Here is a 19891-nt window from a genome sequence, read left to right on the forward strand (position 1 = left end):
TGTAACACTGTCACATGTGTAACACGCTTGTAAAACATCTTTTCCCTATCTTTGATTACTTTTTTAGGATGTATACGTATATGTAGGAGTACAATTACTGGGTCAAAGAACATGTACAATGTTTTTCTTTAAAAAAAAAAATTAAAACAACTTCAAGGTACAGCAAAGTTTGAAGGGAAGTACAAAGAACTTTACTCTCTCTGAACCATTTGAATAAGTTGCTGACATGAGGTTCCATTACTCCCAAGTACTTTAGTGTATGTATATTTCTTACGAAGATATTCGCTTGGATTATATGCCTTGACCAAATGAAATTTATCACAGGAATGCAAAATTGGTTCAACATAGGAGAATCAATCAATGTACTAGACTATACTAATATAATAAAGGAGAAAAACCACATGGTCGTCTCAAGAGATTCAGAAAAAAAATATTTGAAAATGCCAACATCTTTTCATGATAAAAACACTCAGCAAACTAGGAATAGAATGGGAACTCCCTCAGCCTAATAAAGAGCATTCACACAAAACCCCAGCCAACATTATAACTAATGATGAAAAACTAAAAGCTTTCTTCCTAAGATCAGGAGCAAAACAAGGATGTCTGCTCTTTCCACTTCTATTCAACAGGCAAGAACAATAAGTAAAAGGCATCCAATTGATAAGTAAGATATAAAACTGTATTTGCATATGACACGATCTTGTATTCAGGAAACCCTAACAAATCCACATATGCATACACAAAAAACTACTAGAGGTAAAAAAAAAAAAAAAAAAAAAAAAAAAAAAAGTTCAGCAGTGCTGCGGAATACAAGACTATGCAAAAATCATTGTTATTTCTATAAATTAGCATGAGAAATAAAAATGAAATTAAGAAAATTCTATTTACAATAGCATCAAAAAATACATTATTTATGAATGAATACATTTAACAAAAGAAGTCAAGACTTACACACTAACTATAAACTATCACTGAAAGAAATTAAAGACTTAAATAAATGGGAAGACATCCTATGTTCAAGGATTAGGAGACACTATTAAAGAAAGCAATACTCTCCAAAGTGATCTGTGGATTCAATGGAATCCCTTTCAAAGTCCCAGCTAATTTTTGCAGAAATTGATAATCTGGTCCTAAAATTCACATGGAAATGCAAGGGACCCAGAATAGTTTAAACAGTTTTTAAAAACAAGAACAGGGGCACCTGGGTGGCTCAGTTAGTTGAGCATCCAACTCTTGAGTTTGGCTTGGGTTGTGATCCCAGGGTTATGGGATCAAGCCCTGTGTCAGGCTACATGCTGAGCATGGAGCCTGCTTAAGATTCTCTCTCCCCCTCTGCCCTTCACCCCCTGCCTGTGCACTTGTGCACTTGTGCACTTGTGCACGTGCATGGTCTCTCTCTCTCCCCAAAGAGGAAGAAGAACAACAACAACAAATTTGGAGGACTCACAGCTCCTGATTTCAAAATTTACAAATCTATAGTAATCAAGGCTGTGTGATACTAGTACAAGTACAGACATAGACCAATGGAACAGAACTGAGAGTTAAACTGAGATTCAAGAAATAAATTCATACATTTATGATTGTTTGATTTTAGGCAGGGGTGCCAAGAAAATTCAATGTCAAAAGAATAGTCTTTTCAACAAATGATTCTGGGGCAACTGGATATCCACGTGTAAAAGAATGAAGCTAGACCTTGACCTCACACCATATAAAAAAAAATGAACTTAAAATGGATTAAAGAATCAGGAGAACAAATGCTATTAAAATGTCCATACTACCCAAAGATCACCCAAAGTGATCTATAGATTTAATGCAATCTCTATCAAAATAGCAATAGCAGTTTTCACAGAATTAGAACAAATAATCCTAAAATTTGTATGGAACCACAAGAGACCCTGAATGGCCAAAGCAATCTTGAAAAAAAAAAAAAAAAAAAAAAAAGAACAAAACTGGAGGCATCACAATTCCAGATTTCAAGATATGCTATGAAGCTGTAGTAATCAAAACAGTATGGTACTGCCCCCTCCCCCCAAAAAGACACATAGATCAATGGTACAGAATAGAGAGCCCAGAAATAAACCCAGGATCATACAGTAGATTAATCTATGACAAAGGAGACAAGAATCTACAATGGGGAAAAAGACAATCTCTTCCAACTGGTGCTGGGAAAACTGGACAACTACATGCAAAAAAAAAAAAAAAAAAATCAAACTGGACCACTTCCTATACCATACACAAAAATAAACTCAAAATGGATTAAACAACTGAATGTGGAACCTGAAACCATAAAAATCCTAGAAGAGAACACAGGCAGTATCGGCCATAGCAACATTTTTCTAGATATGTCCCCTAAGGCAAGGGAAACAAAAGCAAAAATAAACTATTGGGACTTCATCAAAACAAAAAGCTTCTGCACAGCTAAGGAAACAACCAACAAAACTAAAAGATAACCTACTGGATGGGAGAAGATATTTGCAAATGATATATCTGGTAAAGGGTTAGTATCAAAAGTATATTAACTCAACACCAAAACAACAATCCAATTAGAAAATGGGCAGTGGACATGAACAGACATTTCTCCAAAGAAGATATACAGATGGCCAACAGACACATGAAGAGATGCTCAACATTACTCATCATCAGGTAAATGCAAATCAAAACCACAATGAGATATCTCATATCTGTCAGAATGGCTAAAGTCAAAAACACAAGAAACAAGTGTTGGTGAGGATGTGGAGAAAAAGGAACCCTTGTGCACTGTTGGTGGGAATACAAACTGGTACTGCCGCTGTGGAAAACAGTATGGAGGCTTCTCAAAAAAATTAAAAACAGAATTACCATATGATCCAGTAGTTCCACTGCTGGGTATTGACCCAAAGGAAAAAAAAAAACATTAATTTGAAAAGATATATGCACCCCTATGTTTATTGTGGCATTATTTACAATAACCAAAATACGGAAGCAATCCAAGTATCCATCCATAGATGAATGGTAATAAGATGTGGTAAATATGTACAGTGGAATGTTACTCAGTCATAAAAGAGAATGAAATCTTGCCATTTGCAACAACATGGATGGATCTAGAGGGTATAATGCTAAGTGAAATAAATCAAAGAAAAATGCCATATGATTTTACTCACGTGTATATTTAAGAAACAAAACAAAGAAAAAATGAGACAAACAAAAAGAGATTCTTAAATATAGAAAACAAACTGGTGGTTGCCAGAGGGAGGTGAGTGAGTATTGGGTGAAACAGGTGAAGGGGATTAAGAGTACATTTGTCATGATGAGCAATGAATACCATACAGAATTGTTCAATCACTATACTGTACACCTGCAACTAATATAATATTTTATGTTAATTATACTGGAATTTAAAAAAATGGACCAAAGACCTAAATGTAAGAGCTAAAACTATTAAGCTCTTAGAAGAAAACACAGGTATAAATCTTCATGACCTTGGATTAAGCAATGGTTTCTTAGATATGATATTAAAAGCACAGGCAACCTAAGAAAAAAATCAAAACCAGTTTGCTTCAAAGGATGCTATTAAGAAAATGAAAAAACAACCCACAGAATGGAAGAAGATATTCACAAACTATGTATTCAATAAGGGTCTAATACCCAAGATATGTACCCTTAAAACTCAATGATAAAAAGGCAAATAACACAATTTAAGAATGGGTAAAGGATCTGAATAGATATTTTTCCTGTGAAGATATACAAATGGGCAATAAGCACATGAAAAAACGTTCAACATCACTGGAAAATGCAAATCAAAACCACAATGAGATATCATTTCATAACCAGCAGGATGGCTATACTCAAAAGGAAGGACGAATATGGAGAAATTGCTGGTGGGAACGTAAAAGGGCACAGCCACTTTGAAAAATAGTCTAGTAGCTCTTCAAAAGGTTAAAAACAGAATTACCATGTGACCTAGCAATTCCATTTCTTTTTTTTTTTTATGTTTATTTATTTCTGAGACCGAGAGAGACAGAGCATGAGTGGGGGAGGGGCAGAGAGAGAGGGAGACACAGAATCAGAAGCAGGCTCCAGGCTCTGAGCTGCCAGCACAGAGCCCGATGCGGGGCTCGAACTCACAAACCGTGAGATCATGACCTGAGCCGAAGCCGGACGCTCAACAGACCAAGCCACCCAGACGCCCCATAGCAATTCCATTTCTAATAAATAAATATCTAAGAGAATTGAAAACATATATCCACACAAAATCTTGCACACAAATGTTCACAGCAGCATTATGTATAAAACCCAAAAAGTGGAAACAGCCCAAAGTCCATTCATTGACAAATGAGAAACAAAATGTGGTATACCCATATAATGTAGTATTATTCACCCTAAGTCAAAGAAGCCAGACATGAAAGGTCACACACTGTATGATCCATTGCAATGACATGTCCGGAATAGGCCAATCTACAGAGGCAGAGAGTAATGAGAAGAGATGGCTAATGGGCATGGGGTTTCTCTTTGGGATGATGAAAGTGTTTGGAATTAGTGGTGATGGCATCACAATTTTGTGAGTATACTTAAAGCAATTAACTTATATACTTCAAAATGGTGAACTTTATGGAATGTGCATTAAATCTTTAAAAAAAAAGATTCATCTACATATCCACAATACTATCAACAAAATCAGGAAATTAACATTAATTTATTACTACCACGTAATCCTCAGACTTCATCCAAGTTTTTCTAAGTGTCCCAATATCATAAATGTAAACACACACACACACACACACACACACACACACACACACACACACACACCATCCAGTCCAGAATCACACACTATATGTAGTGGTCATGTCTTTTTGGTGTTCTTCAATTTCAAACAGTTCTTCAGTCTTTTAATTTTATGACCATGGATACTTTTGAAGATTACATGCCAGTTATTTTATAGTATGTCACTCAATTTGATTTTGCCTGATGTTTCCATATGACTAGATTCAGATCATGCATCTTTGGCAAGAATATCAGAGAAGTGATGCTATGTTCTTGCCACTGTATCTTGTCAGGTGGCACACAACTTTGATTTGTCCCATCACTGAAGATACTCACTCTGTTTGACTAAGGTTGTTCACTGCTCCTTCACTGTAAAGTTACTTTTTCCCTTTATAATTATTTTATGGTAAAGTACTTCAAAACTATGTAAATTCAGCATCAAATTTTTAACTTATTCATTTACTTATGATCACTTATTGTTTCAATTACATATAGCTTATTATTTTAGTATGACTTCATAATTTCCCATTTTGTTCAATGGGTTATATGCTCAATGGGTTTGGTAACTATTATAAACTGTTACTATCAATATTTATTTTGATGCTCAAATTTTCCCAAATTTGGCCCATGGGAACCCCTTTAAGTTGGTTTCCAGTGTTCTTCTGACATGTGCCCATCATTCTTTTAGCTTTTCCATTCTTTCTAGCATAAAAAGATGTTCTAGGTTCATAATGTCCTTTTTTTCTGCCTCGGCCCTCTGAACAGCCCCAGTTCCTTTTATTATTTTTTTAAAGATTTTATTTTTTATTATTATTTTTTAAAGTAAACCCTATTCCCAACATGGGGCTTGAATCCACGACCCTGACATCAAGAGTCACGTGTTCCACCAACTAAGCCAGCCAGCCACCCCAGCACCGTTCCTTTTAAATGGAGAATGGTTTTTAGAAACCAGATCTGAATGTTAGGTATGCTCTTCTGCTCCCATGCCGGCAGACCTAGAGAATGGATGTATATATGTGTATATAGAAATATATGTGTGTGTATATACAAATATATAGGAGATACATCATTTATAAACTGTGGGTGATTTTGGTCAAATCAATTAGCCTCTTTCAGTTCTAGTACTGGAATTTATAAAACATGGTAATAACTATTTAAGATACTCTATATGAAAGCACTTCATGATAGCTAGAGCTGGAAAAATTCCAATTATTTTTTAGTACGATCAAACACGAAGCCTTATTTTCAGGGTCTATATTTCAGCTGTTGCTCACTGGTATCACCATTCTCACTGTTGGAACTCTTACCCTATAGCTGTTAAATATTTTGAACAACATTCCTGCCATTTTTCACCATTCTCGAAACACATTTTAAGTGCTCGTTTTATCACTGTTGTCACATATACCAAACAATGAAATGACTCCCCGCCTCTCCGTGGCACAATGGAAGTCTGGTATGTCATTTCATCCTTTCAGTACCTAGAAAGTTTTAACTAAATCTTTCAAATTTTGGTTAAATGTCTTTGACTTTTATACATTCTTCCAGACTCTACTGTGATGCCACAGATTTGTACTTCTTCTTAAAAATAATGTTCATATTATGCCATTGTTTGTAAGTCTGTTTTTCTGCTAGAAAGTGTGAGAAGTATGTTCTATGCTCAATTAAGTCAGATCCGTGTCTCATTCAATTGTGTATTCTCCAGAGCAAGCACAACCTGTACACAGAACACCTTACTATAAATATGTGTTGAATATCAGAATCAATCCTAAAAAATTAATTCTTATACATTTAATATAGATGTAATTAATAATTCATAGACTGTTGTATTCACAAATCCTTCTGGAATAGCACTGTCCAATCCAGCAGCCACCAGCCTTATCTGGCTACTGAGTGCTTGAATGAACCTAATCCAAACTGAGATATACACCTTATTTCAAGATAAGAAACATTTCATTAATACATTTTTATACTGATTACATGTTGAAATAATATTTGCATATATTGGGTTAAATGAATGTATTATTAAAAGTAATTTCAACTATTTCTTTTTAACATGGCTTTTCTTAATGTGGCTCCCAGAAAATTTTAAATTACATATATCCTCATGTTATATTTCTACCGGACAGTGCTGTTCCAGAAGTTTCTAGGTTATTAATGAGGAATAAAGAGCTCAAAAGATTGGGGCACCTGGGTGGCTCAGTCAGTTAGGCGTCTGACTTCGGCTCGGGTCATGATCTCGGGGTTCCTGAGTTCAAGCCCCACATCAGGTTCTGTGCTGACAGCTCGGAGCCTGATGCCTGCTTTGGATTCTGTGTCTCCCTATCTCTCTTCCCCTCCCCCTCTTGCACTCTATCTCCTTCTCAAAAATAAACAAACATTAAAAAAAAAAAAGAGGTCAAAAGATTTATGACTAGATATATAGCCCCCTTAGAGCAAGGACAGTAAAATCCCTGCATAGCCCTAACACTTTGCTAGCTAGAGGAACCATCCATTCAAATGGATGCTGTAAGACAGACATGAGGAAATGCAGGCATCTAAGAATATACTACCTTGGTGAACTGACTGTCTTTTTAAAATGCACCCAGGGGTCTGTACTCTGCAATCCTTCTCTAATACTTCACGCCTGCACAGAGGTAGTCAACGCTATACTGCTCTCACTTGTTTTCTCTATGAATAATTTATCTGCTCGCCTCTTTATTCCACTTAGTCAATTTGGATCCTCTGGCCTGAAGTAAAAAGAGATATTCAATCTCTTTTTTTTCTTTTAGTCGCTTGTCTCAACAGCATCCTCTAGTAATGTATTCTTCCCTCAAATTTGAAGTGTCTGGGTGAAGAGAAATAAGCATTTAGTTAATTTTGTCATTACTGACCTGCATTTCATATTTCAGAGTCATGTGGAAGCACCAGGATCCCATTCCTACCACTGAAATTAAAACAAACAAATAAAAAAAAAAGATTAGCATGAAATTCGTTGGGGGTAGCCAGAGTGGCTTGAGAAGGTAATAAGACATTGCAAAGCACTGAGTTTTAAGAACAAAGTTTATGAAATCTTATGGGAGGATATAGTAGACTCTGCATAAGCTCTATAATTGATGAAATTTTGATATAGAAAAAAAAAACCCAAGTACAGGACAAGTTCTCATAAATTCCCTCTACTAAGTGGACTTATTGGATTAATCAATATTCTCCATTCTTTCTATAAAATATACTACCCAATGCTCAGGATAAGTTTTTTTTTTTTTTTTTTTTTTGAATGTATATAGAAGTTTACTGAATACACCACAAGGGAGGGGCGGGCAGGCAGGACAGCAAAGGAGAGACTGTCTACCTCCTGAGATAAGCTTTAGTGTTTATAGCTAGTTAGCTACTCTTTGGTACTTCCTAGCACTTCCAGCCCAGCCAAATAGCTGAATTGTATACTAAGAGTCAGACAGTTATGTCTGTTACCAAACCTGTTAATGCCACTGTATGTAGTTATCAGAAATATGATTCCAAAGAAAGCCGTTGTTTCTTCAGAAACTATTTAAAATGCTTAAAATGGACTCAATAAAAGAGAGTTGCTAATAAAAACTGCTGTTGAATTAAGCGTGGGTAAGATATGTTAGATTGAGAAAAACAGTAAAAATGTAAAGACTGTATTTACATCTCAAAGTTCTTTCCAAGTGCCTCTATTTTAAATAAACTGTTCATTTTAGGTTTTTTAAAATTTTTGTTTTTAATCCAAGAAAGTCTAAGGAGAACTATTAATTAGGATCCCATATTTAAAGGCCACACTGTGTATCAAATAATTGTCAAAGATTATACAATTATATGTTCGAATTAAAATAAAATTTTAAGGTAGGTGTTTATATTATCTTTTCAATAATTCTATGCTTTGAAGTTTTAAAACTTAGCTGACCAAATACAAGCCCCTATCAAACCTGATAAAAAAGTTTCTGTGATACATTAAACAATTCCACAAGCACTTACTGAGCACCTCCTATTTGCCAAATTCAGCTACAGTTACAAAGATAAGATTCAGTCATTGACCTGAATGAAGCACATAGTCTAATGGAAGAGACAGGCAGCTAAAATGCCAGTAGATGGAGATATAATAAAGAGATATGCAGAATACCACGAGAGCACAGAAGAAGGGCACTTACAAAGGAAGACAGAGAAAAGAAACCAGGGGAGTTAGCCTTAAGGATGGTTAAGAGCCTTAAGGGTGGTTAAGATGGTCAACAAACATGGTAAATGGGGGTGTCACAAAATTGTACAAAGCCACTTGAGAAAAATTTCAAGTTCTGTTACCAGTGCTTTTTTAAAAAAAGTCACTAAATATGTTATCACATATTTTTTAATATTCAAAATGAAATGACAGAAGTAAACAATTACTGTACTCATTCTAAAGAAATGAGGAAGTAGAATAGTTGAGGTCTTTTTACCAAGGGAGAAATTAGAAGGTGCAAAGGTGGATAAATTAATGGAAGGGGGGTGGGGAACCCACAAACTGTGAGATAAAGGCATACAATATCTAAGAATAAAAATGAAATGCAGAGGGATGAGGCACCTGGGTGGTAGAGTCGGTTAAGTGTCTGACTTCAGCTCAGGTCATGATCTCGTGATTCGTGAGTCTGAGTCCCGAGTCGGGTTCTGTGCTGACAGCTCAGAGCCTGGAGCCTGCTTAGGATTCTGTGTCTCCCTCTCTCTCCCTCTGCCCCTGCCCCATTCGTGCTCCGTCTCTCTCTCCCAAAAATAAACAAACATTAAAAACATTTTTTTTTAATGTAGAGGGATGACTATTCATTTTGAAAGGTAGACTGGCTACTTAATCATGATTTGGTCAAGAATTTTTTTTGTCTAAACCTTCTCAAATGTTCTCTTGTACTGTTTATCATATAGCATTAAAAGTCTGATTTTCAGAGATCGCTACAATTTACTTCCTTTCAACAATCTACTGAGAAAGCAAAGAAATGTAATAGAACAGCATCACCTTTCTCGACACAATATTTTCTATTTTGCCACCTTAAAGCAAACTATTTTTGCTAAAGCTTATCAGCTTTATCAAGATATAACTCATATACTATAAAATTAATTTAAAATGCACAATTCAACTGTTTTTAAATGTTCAGACTGTGCAACCATCATTACCTAATTTTAGAATAGTTTTATCATCCCAAAGAGAAATCTCCTATCTATCAGTAGTCACTCCCTATTTCTCCTCACCTCTCCCCACTCCTCAGTCCTAGATAATCACTAATGTATTTTCTGTCCCTATAGATTTGCCTCTTCTGGACTTTTCACATAAATAGAATCATACAGTATGTAGCCTTTTACATCTGGTTTCTTTCACTGAGCATATTTTCAAGGTTCATTCACATTATAGCATGTATCAATAATTTATTTCTTTCATGGATGAATAATATTCTATTCTGTGAACACACTACATTTTATTCATCCATTCACCAGTTGATGGAACTTGTTACAAATTGCATGTCTGTGTCCCCACCTCCCAAATTTATATGTTGAAGCTTTAACCCCAAATGTGGAGCCTTTGGGTGTGGAGACTTTAGAAGGTAATTAAGTTGAGAAGAGGTCAGGAGGGTAAGGTCCCCTTGATGGTACTAGTGTCTTCCTAAGAAGAGGAAGAGCAGGACCTCACTCTCTTATCTGCCTGCATGTCAACAGTTGAGGGAGAGGCCCCATGTTGGCTCTGTGCTGATAGTTCAGAGCCTGGAGACTGCTTGAAATTCTGCGTCTCCCTCTCTCTGTCCCTCCCTCATGCACACTCTGTGTCTGTCTCTCTCTCTCTCGCAAAAATAAATAAACATTAAAAAAATTTTAAAAAAACTATCAGATTTTAACAGATTACATTCCAAAGTGCATGATTTAGTCTAAATAAATCTATATAAATCTATAAATCTAAGTCTATATTTAGTCTAAATCTTCAGCCTAAGGTAATTCTCTGCTTCTGTGTGAACCCTGAAGACTCTCATTTTATCTAACAGTATTCCATACTGTTACCCCCTCAGGACCAATGCTCTTCTTCCTTCCCTGAAGCAGCATGTCTCCTTCTAGTAAAGGCCAACCAGGCTCTTGTGCTCTAGGATATCATCTGTTCTCTTAAATCTTCAACTTATTAGCACCTTTCTCTCCTGTCTCTTTAACATCTACTTCTCTAAGCGACTGTTACATATTCTCTCATAGTATCTCCAAAGCCACCTTTCCACCCCATTACCTAGGCTTCTTCACTTCCCTGAGTTTTCAAAAGAACTGCCTCCATTTCCTTACCTCTATTCCCCATCGATTCCTCAAACCTCTTCACACCACTAAAACAGCGCTTTTCTGTCTTCATCTCACTCACTCTCTTACTGGCAGTTAGTAACTGAAATACTTTCCTCTCTAGTTTTCTGTAATGCCCTATTCTCCTGGTTTTTATCTCATGACTGCTTCTTCCTAGGTTCCTTTGTTGGCTCCTTCTATCCTTCAGGTCTAAATCAGGGGCTGTAAACTCAAATGCCCAGAGAGGCATTTAAGTAAAGTAGCTAAGTGAAGAACAATAAGGAACAGTAGAGATTGTGGTCAAATGTATAGACCAGTCTGAAGAGAACAGCCTGCGCTGACAGCTCCCATGCAGAAATACAGGCTCAGTGATGCTGTATCTTCTAATTATTCAAGAGAAGGCAAAGATCTGGATTTCTATGGGAACTCTTTCAATTTTCAAATATGGACAACTAATTTTATTTAAAATAATTTTTTTAACGTTTATTTATTTTCGAGAGAGAGACAGAACACGAGCAGGGGAGGGGCAGAGAGAGAGGGAGACACAGAATCCGAAAGAGACTCCAGGCTCTGAGCTGTCAGCACAGAGCCCAATGCGGGACTTGAACTCACAAGCAGTGAGATCATGGCCTGAGGTGAAGTCAGGTGCTTAACCGACTAAGCCACCCAGATGCCCCTGGGCAACTAATTTTAAAATGGTTAAATTTTAAATTTAACCCAATCAAAACACGTCTACATGCCAGATTCTGCCTTTGGGTGATGAACTTGTGGTATTTATATTCATCTTCAGCCATCTTCTCTTTCTACGTTCATTCCCTCAGGTGATCCCCTCAGTTCCCACAGCTTTAAATACCAACTTTTGACGATGATGCCTAACCCCCTCCCCTGAACTCCAATCTCACATATTTTAACATCTACCTGACTCTGCATTTAATGTCTCACAGGCATTTAAAAACTCAACATAATCAAAACAGAATGCAAGATATTCTCTCCACATGCTTGCATAAACTAGAAACCTAGAAGTCAACTGAAAATCTTTTTTTTAACCCCCACATTTAACACATTAATAACCCCTATTGGCACTCTCTCCAAAATACATCCCAAGTCATCCACTTCTCTCCAGTGTCCACTGGTGCTGTCCCAGTGTTAACCACTATCATCTCTCACTTGGACCACTGCAACAGTCTGTTAACTGGCTTCCCAGCTTGCACTTTTACTGTCTACAAAACCATTCTCAGGGCGCCTGGAGGACTTAGTTGGTTAAGCATCCGACTTCGGCTCAGGTCAGGATCTCGCAGTTTGTGAGTTCGAGCCCCACGTCGGGCTCTGTGCTGACAGCTCAGAGCCTGGAGCCTGCTCAAGATTCTGTGTCTTCCCTCTCTCTGCCCCTCCCATGCTCATGTTCTGTCTCTGTCTCTCAATAATAAATAAATGTTAAAAAAAAAAAAAAAAGCCATTCTCCACAAAGCATCCGGAATGATCTTTTAAAAGCACAAATAGCATCATGTCACATTCCTACTAAAAACCCTCCACTGGCTTTTAGAATAAAATCCAGATGCTTTACTCTGGCCCTGCATGATCTGGCTCTTGCCTAAATGCCTCCAAATTCGTGTTTTGCCACTTTCCCCCCTTAACTACTACAGAACATTAAGGGAGAGAAAGCAAACAGGTAATTACTAATATGGTGTATTAAGTGCTGTGGTAAAGATACGCATTGTATTCAGTGGGAGCACAGAAAAGGGTCCTCCAATTCTATCAGGGACTGAAGAAAGTTTAAAAGGCGGGCTTTCTAGAGGAAATGATACTATGCCAAGTCCAGAAGGACAGACATGCTGAATTTGCCAGACAAAGAGAGTTAAAGGCAGACATGTAAAAATATAGGTGGTTCTGAAAATAGCAAGTCGTTTGATATAAAGTATCAAGTACACCTGGGACAGTTATAGAAGATGAGGGCAGTAAAGGCAGAGAATCCAGATTAGCACCAACCCGCCAAGGCATACAGATTTTCAGTTATCTCTTTTAAAGAGAAAATGGTTGAATTAAAAGTGGCATGCCCGGCTGGAGAACCCTGGCAAAGTTTTAGCACAGTTAACCAGTTCTCACCACTAACATGCTACAATTTGTCAACAGGTATATATTTTCTGAATAGTATCCCAACTAGCACAAATAAGAAATTCAAGAATAGAGAGGTCGAGTTGCCCAAGCCAAAGGAACAAATGTGAAATGTGCGAAAACAAAACAACATTCGTTGATCCTTAAATTATACAAATTAGAAATTCTAGAGATTCTTTAAAAGGAATCTAAACATTTTCTTTTCTTTTCTTTTCTTTTTTTTTTTTTTTTTTTTTTTTTGCTCTTGACATGTAAATTGACTCAATCCCATGGAGAATGAGACAATTAATGTAAGGGTGATTGTTAGCCAACATTTCATCACAATGTTTCCCTTAAAAGTCTGAGGCATCAAAGTTAAAATAAAATTCACATTTATAGGGATTATCTAGAACGTTCCAAAAAACAAGCAACAGGGACAAGTTTCCCCACATGGCCATGGCTAAAGTGAAAACCGAGGCAGTCAAATAGTAATGGAATTGGAATAAAAAGGTCAATGTACCATCTTCTAATTAGATGTTCATATTCACAGCACTTCAGTACAGTTTCAAGTCTCTCAAGCATGTAATAGAATTTCACTGAGTTAGAACCTCTTGATTTAAATATTCTGGCAGGCTACCAGTCAAAGTTTTTCAAGGTTACAACAGAATACAGATATGTTCCAATACCCATTTATTTTGATCCATTTGACTGACCATACCATGGAAAGAGTGTATAAAGGCTTTGGAATCAGATCTAAACTACAATCCCAAGTCTATCACTTATTACTTATCTATTTTGGCAAGTTGCTTAAGTCTGTTTAAGACCCAGATATCTAAACTGTAAAATAAAGATAACAATGTTTATCATTGAAAGGTTGCTATGAGGATTACCTCCCATATACCCGACATATAGTAGGCATCAATAAATTTTATTTTCTAATCCCTAACTCAAGCTATTAAAAAAATTCATGTAAGGGCACCTGAGTGGCTCAGTTGGTTAAGAGTCTTGGTTTTGCCTCAGGTCATGATCTCACAGTTTGTGGGTTCAAGTCCTGCATTGGGCTCTGAGCTGACAGTGTGGAGCCTGCTTGGGATTCTCTCTCTTTCCTTTTTTCTCTCTGTCCTTCCCCCTCTCTCACTCTCTGTCTTTCTCAAAATAAATTTAAAAACTTAAAATTTTTTTTGAAAAATTCATGTACATAGAGAATGCAGTCATTAGATTTCTGAAGTAGGTTAGCTTATTTACCATGACAGAAAGTTAAAGGTCCACGAACAACTGAGCTCCTTTTAAAGCCTATCATGATTTACCAAAATGTATAAGAAGGGACCCCGAATAGATGAAAAAGGAGAAGGGCATATTATTATAAAGTATCAAAGGCATTAATGGTGTAAGGTGTGATTATCTTAAAATTATGAACTCAGGTTAGAGATTTTGGTGTTATTGGTGGTGTCAAAACAATGCCAGCTACAATTACAGGGTATGCATGTTTGTACTTTCCTGGTGAAGTTAGCATTCACATTAGAAACAAAATGCACTACTGTATTAGAGAGGTAGTAGAACGTAGTGATTAAAAGAATGAGCTTTGGAGAGGTGTCCTAAGAAGTTTGTACTTTATGCCTAAACTGATGAGAAGTCATTTAAGGGATTTAATAAGAGCTTTTCTAATTGTTTCCCACCTACCCTCAGGGGAACTGATCACATTCCCTTTTCTAATTTAATACTTACCTAGTATATAGCCTTATTATAGTACCACATATACATACAGGAGCCAGAATATCCTATTTATTTAGCCTTATCAGTGTATTGTTTTGGACTCCTTTCTCCTGTCCCACTCAGCATCAATGAGGATGCTGATGGGCTACTACATTAGTTTAGCAATTCATGGGCGACAGTAGTAACTACATGAGAATGGTAGGCAGAATAATGGCTCCCAAAGATGTCTGCATCTCAATCCCAAAACCTATGAATGAATATGTCACTTTACTTTAAATGCCAAAGATGATCTTGCAAATGTGATTAAATTAAGGACCTTGCATTGAGGAGATTATCCTAGATTATTATAGTATGCCCAGCCTAATCACCTGAGTCCTCAAAAGCAGGAAACTTTGGGAGATGGGACTACGGAAAAATGCTCAGAGATGTAAAGTTTCTAGCTTTGAAGATATAGGAAAGTGGCCGTGTGCCCAGGAAGGCTACAGAACGCTAGAAAGGGCCGATGAGCCATGTAAATTGGAAAAAACGAGAAAACTGACTCTCTCTTAGAGCCCCCAGGAAAAAAAAAAACAACACAGACCTGCCAACCTTGATTTTAGCTCAGTGAGACTTGTGTCAGAATTCTAATCTATAGAACTATAAGATAATAAATTTATTTTATTGTTTTAAGCTACTTAATTTGTGGTGCTTTGTTATAGTAGCAATAGAAAACCAGTATGATTGGGGTGCCTAGGTAGCTCAGTCAGCTAGGTGTCTGACTCGATTTTGGCTCAGGTCATGATCTCACAGTTCGTGAGTTCGAGCCCCGCCATGTAGGGCTCTGCACTGACAACACAGAGCCTGCCTGGGATTCTCTCTCCCTCTCTCTCTGCCTGTCCCCTGCTCACATGCTCTATTCTCTCTGTCTCTCAAAATAAATAAACATTAAAAAAATAAAACAACACGATTACTAACAATGGCTAGTATATTAGTTAACAAACTGGTATCTGAAGTGCCTTTAAAAACTCTTGCCTAAGTGGGGCACCTGGGTGACTCAGTTGGTTAAGCATCTGACTTTGGCTCAGGTCATGATCCCCCGGTTTGTGGGTTCAAGCCCTGCATCGGGCTCTGTGCTGACAGCTCAGAGCCTGGAGCCTGTTTCGGATTCTGTGTCTCCTCCTCACTCTCTGCCCCTGCCCCCCATGCTCATGCTCTGTCTCTCAATAATAAATAAATGTTAAAAAAAAATTTTTTTTTAAACTCTTGCCTAAGAACTTTGGCTCCTCTAAAGACTATTAGAAAAAGTAAAAAGGCTTAAGTTACAAACTGGGAGTACATATTCACAATACATTATCTGACAAAGGATTCATAATCAGAAATTGCAATACAAAAATCAGTAAGAAAAAGACAACCCAATTTTAAAATGGGCAAAAGACTTGTAGAGTCTTGTAGAGCCATTACAAAAGATGCTATCCAACAGGCCAAAAAGTTTTTGACAAGTGCTCATTATCATTATTCAATGAAGAAATCTAATTAAAACCTCAATGAGATATCACTACACACCAAACCAGAATGACTAAAATTAAAAAGACTAATAAGCATGGGCAACAATGTGGAAGAACTGGAACTCTCACATATGGCTGGTGTGAGTATAAAATGGTCTAACCATTTAAAAAATTGTTTTGACAGGGTGCCTGGGTGGCTCGGTCAGGTTCAGGTCACGATCTCACGGTTCATGGTTTCAAGCCCTGCTTTGGGCTCTGAGCTGACAGTTCAGAACCTGGAGCCTGCTTTGGATTCTGTATCTCCCTCTCTTTCTCTCTGCTCCTCTCCCACTTGTGCTCTCTCACTCTCTCTCAAGAATAAATATTTAAAAATAAAAATAAAAAATTGGCAGTTTCTTTTTTTTTTAATTTTATTTTTTTTAATTTTTTTTTCAACGTTTATTTTATTTTTGGGACAGAGAGAGACAGAGCATGAACGGGGGAGGGGCAGAGAGAGAGGGAGACACAGAATCGGAAACAGGCTCCAGGCTCTGAGCCATCAGCCCAGAGCCTGACGCGGGGCTCCAACTCACGGACCGCGAGATCGTGACCTGGCTGAAGTCGGACGCTTAACCGACTGCGCCACCCAGGCGCCCCAAAAATTGGCAGTTTCTGATTAAGTTTAAATGCAGACTACCCTATGACCTAGGAATTCTACACCTAGGCATATCTAAAAGAAATGAGTGCACGTGTCCATCAAAAGACATATTCAATATCCACAGAATCTTTATTCACAAAAGTCCCAAACCAAAAATAACCCAAATGCCCTTAACAGAAAAATGCGCAAATGAATTATATTCACACAACAGAATATTACATATCAATACAAAGTGAACGAACTACTGATATTAAACACAGATGAATCTCAAAAACATTACATCAAGTGAAAGAATACAGATGCCAGAGGACATATTCTGTGACTCCATTTCCATAAAGTTCAAGAACACACAAATTAAAATATGGAACTAGAAGTCAGAATAGTAGTTACCTTTGGGAGAGTGTTGACTGAAAAAGGGCACAAGGAAACTTTCTGGCCTAACTAAAATGTTCTGTATCTTGATGTGAGTGGTGGTCACATGGGTAAAATCTCATTGAGCTATATGTACACTTACGATCTGCACATTTTACTACATATGAAATATACCTCAATTTTTAAAAAAGAAGAATTGGGAGGTGGAAACCTCTTGTCTGCTGTGCTCCAAATATACTTTGCCCATCAAATACTCCCACGTAAGTGATTTTAGTACTATTCATACTGTTTCTGGAACTGGAACATCTATCCATGCCTCCAGGCAGGTTAAGAAACACAAATATTCCACAGGTAGAGGATAAGTAAGAATACAAAATAACATGATAATAATGGATAGAGATAATATGGTAATTGAAGGGAGAACCAAAGTAATTCTGTTTAAAGGTATCTATGGACAACACAGGGGAATATCTAGACTGCCTAGGGAGGTTAAGGTATGTTCAACAGAATGGAGCTACAGCAAGCAATAATAATGGACATGATAACAGAAATGAGACTAGATGTTATAATTTCTTAATATTTATTTTCTTAGAACATAACTATCATTCAATTATCATCTTATTCTGGCTCCAGCCTAAAACATTTAAAATAAGTCACAACTGAGGCCATAGGAACCAGGTGAAGAGCCATTACAGTGGCCTGCTTTCCACCTTAGGCTATTTCTTACCATGCTTTCTACTGGCCCACTTTAACTTTCTACCAGGCACCTTTCCTGGCCGTCTCATTTCCTCACTTCCTGTCCACGGACTACACAGGCGACTTAGGAATCTGTGGTTGAGCCTGTCCCTGGGTTTTGGCTACTAGGCTGAACATGTTCATTCAAAGTATAGTCATATAAAAACCACACCTGCATATGCACAAAGATTAAGAAATATTAACCAAAACATGAAAACACCTTTTCTGTTGGGTGATCTTACTATCACATTACTTTTTCAACAGATTAGAAAAAAAGATCATTGATGTTTCTGGCAATGTCTGAAAAACTGAAGCTAAAACTTATTTATTACCAATAAATAAGTTATAAGCAGGTTATAAAATGGTTTCTAAAGGTCTTTTCCACAGCACATTGATTTTATGTCTGTTTCATTACAAACTGTAATTGCTATAATCTAAAAGGTTATTAGTCTAGTTTATAGTCCACTCACTTTGCCCTAGAACAAAAGGCATGATGTTCTAAAGATCATTTCAGAGGACTTTGATTTAGCCTGGCAGTGGCAGACTCTAGGTAAGATCATAACTAAACTTAAGGCTATTCCATGCAAAAAATTTTCAATGGTCCTTTTCACGAAGAAATGACTTTGTGTCTCTGTGACATTTCTACTTCAATAACTTTCATTTCAGCACTAGACTTAGAAGAGATAATAAAGATCTTTATATATGTTTTGACTATATTACAACTCATTTTTTTTGTTGTTGTTGACAATTACCTACTTATTTAGATGAACTCACAACAAATACATTTGTACAACTACAAACAAATTTTGTAAGTTTGGGGGTAAAGAGAAAAATTAAATCTCATGAAAGAAAATTAAATCTTGTGAAAAAGGTTTCTTTTGGCATGGTTCTATTTTAGATTATGAACAGTTTTAAATTACTGGTTTATGGCATAATGATTTAAAGCATAGAGATCTGAGTTCAAGGTATTGCTCATCATTTACTAATTTTGTGATCTTGGTCAAATTACTTCTCAAATACTCACTTATAAAATGAGGTTAAAGAGTTCCTCATAGGTTGTGGAGAATTTTAAATGACATAATATAAATTAATATACTTACCACAGAGTCTAGTACATTATAAATGCCTTATAAATGATAATTATTGTTGTCTCTTCAAGCTCCATCAATGTTAACAGCAAATTTTATGGCCTCATAAAAATTAATGACTAAGCCATAGTCACATGAAGCTTGGAAAATTCTGAAAGTCCTAACATCAAACATTAAATAGTAACCAGGCAGGCAGAATTTAGCTTCAAATAACTTGTCTTTGCTTTTCAATTTATTCTCCTAGTTTTATTATGAGACAAGGAGTATTAAACTCATCTCTCTATATAAATAATTTTGCTGGTTTCAAAAATATTTCAAAAATATTTACTTAAAACAAACATTATGTTCCTATTCCCCCTTCAATTTAATAGCATTTCTACTTTTCTAATAGACTTATTAGAAAGATAATCAGAGGCAACACCTTTGATTCTCCTATTGATGTTATGAACACCTCTTCCTTTCATAAACTCTATACATAGAGAACAATACAGTAGAAAAATAACCCAAAAGAGAAAGATTTTTAGACAAAAGGACTTGGGTGGTTCCAAAGCAGCTATAACTGGGATGGTAAATTCAGTTGAAATCAAGCTTATCAGAAGAACTGGCAATTGCTCAGGGACACAGGATGGGAAAAAAAATAACATTTTTAACTCTTTAACTTCTTTAATTCTTCCTCATTGTACTTGGTATCTCTTCTTCCTAACACTGAACATATCCCTCAGTACATACTCAATTATTAAATTATTTAATACCTGTCTCTGCTGCTA

General features: G+C 36.6%; 1 protein-coding gene across 4 annotated transcripts in view; it reads right to left on the bottom strand.

The window, feature by feature from the left end:
• The window catches only part of ACER3 (alkaline ceramidase 3), a 168832-nt gene that overhangs the window by 59332 nt on the left and 89609 nt on the right, over positions 1 to 19891 (bottom strand). For 3 of the 4 annotated variants that reach the window (XM_023239409.2, XM_023239410.2, XM_045038703.1), the window contains exon 3: positions 7614 to 7666. The exons of the other annotated variant lie outside the window; for it this stretch is intronic. In XM_023239409.2, the coding sequence (XP_023095177.1) occupies positions 7614 to 7666 (53 nt within the window). The remainder of the gene's footprint in view (positions 1 to 7613; positions 7667 to 19891) is intronic. 4 annotated transcript variants of the gene reach the window in all.

Source organism: Felis catus, chromosome D1 (genome assembly GCF_018350175.1).
Source record: "Felis catus isolate Fca126 chromosome D1, F.catus_Fca126_mat1.0, whole genome shotgun sequence".
Lineage (NCBI taxonomy): Eukaryota > Metazoa > Chordata > Mammalia > Carnivora > Felidae > Felis > Felis catus.